General features: G+C 45.4%; 1 protein-coding gene across 1 annotated transcript in view; it reads right to left on the bottom strand.

The window, feature by feature from the left end:
* LOC143294640 (SCY1-like protein 2) overlaps positions 1-10,000 on the bottom strand; it is a 433,967-nt gene that overhangs the window by 16,140 nt on the left and 407,827 nt on the right. The window contains exons 10-13 of the mRNA XM_076606016.1: positions 7,063-7,176; positions 3,749-3,881; positions 2,618-2,736; positions 1,025-1,128 (exon numbers count right to left, since the gene is read on the bottom strand). Of these exons, the coding sequence (XP_076462131.1) occupies positions 1,025-1,128; positions 2,618-2,736; positions 3,749-3,881; positions 7,063-7,176 (470 nt within the window). The remainder of the gene's footprint in view (positions 1-1,024; positions 1,129-2,617; positions 2,737-3,748; positions 3,882-7,062; positions 7,177-10,000) is intronic.

The following is a 10,000-nucleotide window of genomic DNA, read 5'->3' as shown; positions in this document are numbered from 1 at the left end:
ACTACCATCATCATCATCGTCATCGTTACAATCTTCATCTCTTCCATCGTTATAACCTCGGTGACACATCGCTGTCATGCCGACTAGCGCACGTAAAACAACCCACGGTAACAACAGGGTTGTTGCCCCTGGCAACAGTCTGCAGAAAAAAACCCACCTTGACAGTAAAACAAATACTCTTCCAGACAGGAACAACACTGTCTTGTCACAGTTTGTGACAACTCTGAGAAAGCTGGACCGCGTGTTTTGACGGATGGTGTATCGTAATGTATTGTTTATTGGAACTACTGTTTTGTACAGCAGAGTAAAATCTGTTTGTTAAGGCACTATACACCTAACTTTTAAAAACAATTTTCATCACGATTACGATGATGATGATTTTGGATATGATTATCATGAATGCTATTATGAATATCATGACGATTGTGATGGTGATGATGATGGTGATTATAATAGATATAGTTATGATTATAACGGTGGCGATTATTATACACATGATTATGGTCATTATTATTATGAATGTGATTATGATGACGATGATGATGACCAGAAGAGGGGCGGGGCGTGGTGGTTATGACGACGACGACGACGAAGACGACAACAATGATGATGATTTCGACGACGATGATAATAATAATGATGACGAGAACGACGACGACGATGATAATGACGAAAAAGACGATGACAATGATGATGAAGAAGATGATGATGATGACGAGAACGACAACGACGACGATGATGACGACAACGACAACGACGATAATGATGACGAGAACGACAACGACGATAATGATGACGAGAACGACAACGACGATGATGATGACGAGAACGACAACAAGAACGACAATGACGACGATGATGATGATTATGACGAGAATGACAACGACGGTGATAATAACAATGGCGAGAACGGAAACGACGACGACGACGATGATGATAATGATGATGATGATGACGATGATGATGACGATGATGATGATGACGATGATGGTGATGACGATGACGATGATGATGTGGGCGTCACCTGTTGGGGACGGAGATGGTGACCTCCTCCAGCTTCATCTTGTTCCTGCGTTGTTTGTCCACCTGGTCCAGCATGTCTCGCAGCACCTCCATCAGACTGGTGAACTGTCAGGGGGTGGGGGTGTGGGGGTGTGGGGGGTGTGGGTAGGCGTGGAGGTGGAGGTGGGGGGGAGGGCGCACACGTTACCGTACAAGTATTGGCACTAGGCGCATATTTGCATCACCACACACACACACACACACACATAACCACACGTACATACACCACCGCACACATGTACACCACCAAAACACATGTACCCAACCTCAAATACATACACCACCACGCGCATACAGCACCACACACACATACACCACAACACATACACCACCACACGTACATACACCACAGCACATACATACACCACCGCACATACATACACCACCACACGTACATACACCACCACACGCACATACACCACCACACATACATACACCACCACACGCATACACCACCACACACACATACACCACCACACATACATACACCACCACACGCATACACCACCACACACACATACACCACCACACATACATACACCACCACACGCATACACCACACACACATACACCACCACACATACATACACCACCACACGCATACACCACCACACACACATACACCACCACACATACATACACCACCACAAGCATACACCACCACACACACATACATACACCACCACACACACTTACACCACCACACACACATACATACACCACTGCACATACATACACCACCACACATACACCACCGCACATACATACACCACCACACACACATACATACACCACCACACACACTTACACCACCACACACACATACATACACCACTGCACATACATACACCACCACACATACACCACCGCACACACATACACCACCACACATACATACACCACCACACGCACATACATACACATACATACACCACCACACATACATACACGATCCCTCCCTCACCCCCCTCACACACACAAACACTTACAGAGACAGGCAGACACGGATACTTCACTCACAGACACACACAGATGCACACGCAGACACATGTTCACAGACAGACAAACACACACACACAAACACACAACACACACACTTTCAGTGGCAGGCAGACACGGATAATCACTCACAGATACACACACACGCACACACACACACGCGCGCGCGCGCACACACACACACACACACACACACATGGCAAAGGCACATACAGACACACGTCCACACACAACCACACACACACACATGGCAGAGGCACATACAGACACAACCATCCCACTTCCCCCCCCCCCCCACCACCCACAAACACTTACACTGGCAGAACCAGGCAGACACGGATACTTCACTCACAGACACACACAGAGGCACACGCAGATACATGTTCACAGACAGACAGACAGACACACACACACAACACACACACTTTCAGTGGCAGGCAGACACGGATAATCACTCACAGATACACACAACCACACACACACACATGGCAGAGGCACATACAGACACACGTTCACACACAGACACAGACACAGACAGACACACACACAGACGGACCTGTTCGAGGTTGAGTCCCGGGTTGACGGTGTGTGGGATGAGGGAGGGCATGACTTTACTGGCCAGCAGGTTGTGGGTCAGTCCGAACCGCTTCTCTCCCAGCATGTGTTTGTAGATGTCTGTCACGCGCGCGCGCGCACACACACACACAAACGCACGCACATACACACGCATGCACACACACACACACACGCATGCACACACACACATGCATGCACGCACGTACACGTGCACACACACAGTCTTGTCATTACATAATCTAATGGGAAGCTCCTTCAAGAGTGAGTGCGTTGCTTAAAGCAGGGACTGTACATGGGCTGTTCAGGGTAGTTTACTGAAGGCATTATCTCCCTTCTCACCCACCCACCCACTACACACACACGCACTCACGCGCACACACCCACACAGAGTAAGAGAACACATGCATGTTTTTTTTTAGATTCGTAAGGCAGAAAAAAACATAGACTCAGAGAGAGAGAGAGAGAGAGAGAGAGAGAGTGTGTGTGTGTGTGTGTGTGTGTGTGGTTTTCTATACAAGGGAAGGAAGTGCTTTTCACAACCACAACAGTCAATTATCTCCCTTGGACCAGTGATCTGAGAGAGAGAGAGAGAGAGAGAGAGAGAGAGAGAGAGAGAGAGAGAGAGAGAGAGAGAGAAGAGAAGACAAATTCTTTATTATCGAGGATAATAGATAAGCACTGGCGCGCTTTTTTTCATCCAGTCCCCGCCCTGAAACAGGGTCTACACTACACAATACTGCATTATACATGTCATTGCATGCACTACACAATGCTGCTTAAAGTGATAGTATGCGAATACGATACTCCATAAAGGCATAAGCATGGTAAAAATAAGACACACACACACACACACACACACAGAGGCACAAGCATGGTATTACTAATCGACATAGGAAAGAGAGAGAGAGAGAGAGAGAACAGCCCCCTTTCACAGAAACGCCTTATAACCCCCCCCCCCCGCCCCCCTCCTTCCATCATTCTCCCACCCCCAATACAAAAATCTCAATCCAGCGCCACACTCCCCCCACTCACTCACCCCGCACCCTCCCCCCCCACCCCCCCTCCCCCTACCCCACTCCCTAATCTCCCTCTGTCAGGGCGGGATACTGACTGACGACAGCGATGACGACATCGGGGTCCTGGCAGGTGATGTCAGTGAGGAAGGGCAGGACGTCATCCAGGATGAGCATTTTGTCCAGACTGTCCAGCAGGTGGTCAATGCAGGACAGGGCGTTGATCCGCATCTGTCCACACAGCGCCACACACACTGCACTACTGTATAGTATAGTATAGTATAGTATAGTATAGTATAGTATATATAGTGCAGCACATTGCAACACACCACAGTACGATGTGACACAGCACAGTGCAACACAACACACACTGCAGTATAGTATAGTATAGTATAGTATATATCGTGCAGCACAGTGCAACACACCACAGTACGATGTGACACAGCACAGTGCAACACACCACAGTACGATGTGACACAGCACAGCGCAACACAACACACCTGTCCACACAGCGCCACACACACTGCAGTACTGTATAGTGTAGTATAGTATATATATCGTGCAGCACAGTGCAACACACCACAGTACGATGTGACACAGCACAGTGCAACACAACACACCTGTCCACACAGCGCCACACACACTGCAGTACTGTATAGTATAGTATAGTATAGTATAGTATAGTATATATCGTGCAGCACAGTGCAACACACCACAGTACGATGTGACACAGCACAGCGCAACACAACACACCTGTCCACACAGCGTCACACACACTGCACTACTGTATAGTATAGTATAGTATAGTATATATTGTGCAGCACAGTACAACACACCACAGTACGATATCAATCAATCAATCAATCAATCAAAAACACTTTATTAATCCACATGGAAATTAAGTTGTGCTATCACAGGCTCATTGTAACCACTAGCATAAAATCATCATGCGCAACGTAAGAAGAGATTAAAACTAGTCAAATAAGAATTCCCAATAGCTGACGATAGACTAACCCCCCCCCCTCCTCCGCACACACACATACTCATGTTAAAACAATAGGGTACTGCACAACAATATTTACAAATGAAAACATCCAACAAACATGGTATATATTACTAAAATGACATGCGCGCACGCACGCACGCACACACAAACACACACACACACACGTTAAGACCATAAGGTATCAGTGTACAATACATTAATAAAAAAAAAAATCAAAGGAATAAATCGTATATATAAGTAAAATACACACACACACACACTCACACACATACACATGGATGTAGGCTACACATGAATGTAGGCATATGACATAGTACAATGCAACACAACACACCTGTCCACACAGTGTCACACACAGCAACACTGTATAATATCATACAGCACAGTACAACAAACCACAGCACAGTGCAACACAACACACCTGTCCACCGGCACAGTGTCACACACAGCAACACTGGATAATATCATACAGCACAGTACAACACACCACAGCACAATTATGACGCAGCACAGTGCAACACAACACACCTGTCCACCGGCACAGTGTCACACACAGCAACACTGTATAATATCATACAGCACAGTACAACAAACCACAGCACAATTATGACATAGCACAGTGCAACACAACACACCTGTCCACCGGCACAGTGTCACACACAGCAACACTGTATAACATCATACAGCACAGTACAACAAACCACAGTACAATTATGACATAGCACAGTGCAACACAACACACCTGTCCACACAGTGTCACACACAGCAACACTGTATAATATCATACAGCACAGTACAACACACCACAGCACAATTATGACGCAGCACAGTGCAACACAACACACCTGTCCACCGGCACAGTGTCACACACAGCAACACTGTATAATATCATACAGCACAGTACAACAAACCACAGAACAATTATGACATAGCACAGTGCAACACAACACACCTGTCCACCGGCACAGTGTCACACACAGCAACACTGTATAATATCATACAGCACAGTACAACAAACCACAGCACAATTATGACATAGCACAGTGCAACACAACACACCTGTCCACCGGCACAGTGTCACACACAGCAACACTGTATAATATCATACAGCACAGTACAACAAACCACAGTACAATTATGACATAGCACAGTGCAACACAACACACCTGTCCACCGGCACAGTGTCACACACAGCAACACTGGATAATATCATACAGCACAGTACAACAAACCACAGTACAATTATGACATAGCACAGTGCAACACAACACACCTGTCCACCGGCACAGTGTCACACACAGCAACACTGTATAATATCATACAACACAGTACAACACACCACAGCACAATTATGACGCAGCACACAACACAGCACTCTCAACACACTACAGCACAGTACAACACAGTACGATATGACACAGTACAAGACAACACAACGCATCTGCGCACACAGTGTCACGCACAGCAACAGTTTCTGTATACTATCACACAGCACAGTACAACACACCACAATACGACATGACACAGTACAATGCAACACAACACATCTGCACACAGAAACTGCAAGCGGGGAAAAAAAACAGAAAAAAAAGGGTGGCGCTGTAGTGTAGCGACGCGCTCTCCCTGGGGAGAGCAGCCCGAATTTCACACATAGAAATCTGTTGTGATAAAAAGAAATACAAATACAAATACAAATGTACTACAATACAGCATGACGTATGACAGCCGTTTTCGACAATGACCATCTGGACATCACAGACACGGACAGATAGACAGATACACGGACAGACAGACAGATACACGGACAGAGAGATACACAGACAGACAGACAGATACACGGACAGACAGACACAGACAGATACACAGACAGACAGATACACAAACAGAGAGATACACAGACACACAGACGGATACACGGACAGACAGATACACGGGACAGACAGAGACAGACAGATACACAGACAGACAGATACACAGACACACAGACTGATACACGGACAGACAGATACACGGACAGACAGATACACAGACAGACACACGCAGACAGATACACAGACAGACAGACAGATACACAGACAGATACACAGACAGACAGACACACGGACAAACAGATACACAGACAGACAGACAGACACAGACAGATACACGGACAGACAGATACACGGACGGACAGACAGATACATGGACAGACAGACACAGACAGATACACAGACAGACAGACAGATACACGGACAGAGACAGATACACAGACAGATACACGGAAAGACAGACAGACGGATACACAGACAGACAGATATCAGACAGATACAAGGACAGACAGATACACGGAAAGACAGACAGACGGACACACAGAAAGACAGATACACGGACAGACAGATACACAGACAGACAAACCCGCCCCCCAACCTTGACATTGGTGGAGCGGCAGAAGAGTGACTTGGCCTTGGGCAGCACCATCTTCCTCAGGATGTTGTCGTCCAGGTACTCCTTGACCACCCCGATGGCCCCTATGGCCGCCTCCTGAAGGAAGGACAGAGTGAATGATGAACAAAGGTACCCCTTCACCCTCCCCCTAGAGTGAATGAATGACAGAGTGAATGAATGACAGAGTGGATATATGACAGAGTGAATGAATAACAGAGTGAATGACAGAGTGAATGACAGAGTGAATGGATGACAGAGTGAATGGATGACAGTGTGAATGGATGACAGAGTGAATGAATGACAGAGTGAATGGATGACAGTGTGAATGAATGACAGTGTGAATGGATGACAGAGTGAATGACAGAGTGAATGGATGACAGAGTGAATGACAGAGTGGATGAATGACAGAGTGAATGAATAACAGAGTGGATATATGACAGAGTGAATGAATAAGAGAGTGAATGAATGACAGAGTGAATGACAGAGTGAATGGATGACAGAGTGAATGAATAACAGAGTGAATGTATGACAGAGTGAATGACAGAGTGAATGAATGACAGAGTGAATGGATGACAGAGTGAATGGATGACAGAGTGAATGACAGAGTGAATGAATGACAGAGTGAATGACAGAGTGAATGGATGACAGAGTGAATGGATGACAGAGTGGATGACAGAGTGAATGACAGAGTGAATGGATGACAGAGTGAATGACAGAGTGAATGAATGACAGAGTGAATGACAGAGTGAATGACAGTGTGAATGGATGACAGAGTGAATGGATGACAGAGTGAATGGATGACAGAGTGAATGGATGACAGAGTGAATGAATGACAGAGTGAATGGATGACAGAGTGAATGGATGACAGTGTGAATGGATGACAGAGTGAATGGATGACAGTGTGAATGGATGACAGTGTGAATGAATGACAGTGTGAATGGATGACAGAGTGAATGAATGACAGAGTGAATGGATGACAGTGTGAATGAATGACAGTGTGAATGGATGACAGAGTGAATGACAGAGTGAATGGATGACAGAGTGAATGAATGACAGAGTGAATGACAGAGTGAATGGATGACAGTGTGAATGGACGACAGAGTGAATGGATGACAGAGTGAATGGGTGACAGAGTGAATAACAGAGTGAACGGATGACAGAGTGAATGGATGACAGAGTGAATGGATGACAGAGTGAATGACAGAGTGAATGAATGACAGAGTGAATGGATGACAGAGTGAATGAATGACAGAGTGAATGGATGACAGAGTGAATGGATGACAGAGTGAATGACAGAGTGAATGGATGACAGAGTGAATGAATGACAGAGTGAATGATGACAGTGTGAATGGATGACAGAGTGAATGACAGAGTGAATGGATGACAGGTGAATGGATGACAGAGTGAATGATGACAGAGTGAATGAATGACAGAGTGAATGGATGACAGAGTGAATGATGACAGAGTGAATGAATGACAGAGTGAATGGATGACAGTGTGAATGGATGACAGAGTGAATGAATGACAGTGTGAATGAATGGACAGAGTGAATGATACAGAGTGAAGGATGACAGAGTGAATGGACGACAGAGTGAATGGACTGACAGAGTGAATGGATGACAGAGTGAATGGATGACAGTGTGAATGATACAGAGTGACGATGACAGAGTGAACTGGATGACAGAGTGAATGGATGACAGGTGAATGGATGACAGAGTGAAAGGGACCGACAGAGTGAATGGATGACAGTGTGAATGGATGACAGAGTGAATGGATGACAGTGTGAATGAATGACAGAGTGAATGACAGAGTGAATGGATGACAGAGTGAATGGATGACAGAGTGAATGAATGACAGAGTGAATGACAGAGTGAATGAATGACAGAGTGAATGAATGACAGAGTGAATGAATGACAGAGTGAATGGATGACAGAGTGAATGACAGAGTGAATGAATGACAGAGTGAATGAATGACAGAGTGAATGGATGACAGAGTGAATGGATGACAGAGTGAATGAATGACAGAGTGAATGACAGAGTGAATGAATGACAGAGTGAATGGATGACAGAGTGAATGACAGAGTGAATGAATGACAGAGTGAATGGATGACAGAGTGAATGGATGACAGTGTGAATGACAGAGTGAATGGATGACAGAGTGAATGATGACAGAGTGAATGAATGACAGAGTGAATGGATGACAGAGTGAATGACAGAGTGAATGAATGACAGAGTGAATGGATGACAGAGTGAATGACAGAGTGAATGACAGAGTGAATGGATGACAGAGTGAATGGATGACAGAGTGAATGAATGACAGAGTGAATGGATGACAGAGTGAATGGATGACAGAGTGAATGAATGACAGAGTGAATGAATGACAGAGTGAATGGATGACAGAGTGAATGGATGACAGAGTGAATGAATAAACAGGTGAATGACAGAGTGAATGAATGACAGAGTGAATGAATGACAGAGTGAATGGATGAATAAATACACTCCTTCACCAGCCTTACGGCCCCTACAGCTGTTTCCTGAAAGACGGAGTGAATGTGTGACGTAAAGAAAGAATAAATTCATATCATTATTGATGTAGTGCTTTACCACCCCTGTTGCCTCTATATCCCCCTTCCTGAAGGATGGAGTGAATGAATGACAGAGCGGCAGAGTGAATGGATGAATAAATGTATTCCTTCACCAACCTTACGGCCCATGTAGCAGCCTCCAGAATGAACGGCAGTGAATGAATGGATGAATAAACGTACTCCTCCACTCAAATGACCGTTTATAGCCGTTTTCTTAATCAAGGATGGGGTGAATGAAAAGATAAATAAATGTACTCCTTCACCTCACCATCCCGATGGTCCCTAAAGCAGCCCCCTGAATGAATGACTGAGCGAATGAATGGATGAATAAATGT

The sequence above is a fragment of the Babylonia areolata genome, chromosome 20, assembly GCF_041734735.1.
Source record: "Babylonia areolata isolate BAREFJ2019XMU chromosome 20, ASM4173473v1, whole genome shotgun sequence".
Taxonomy (NCBI): Eukaryota; Metazoa; Mollusca; class Gastropoda; order Neogastropoda; family Buccinidae; genus Babylonia; species Babylonia areolata.
This window is presented reverse-complemented; position numbering and strand designations above follow the sequence as displayed.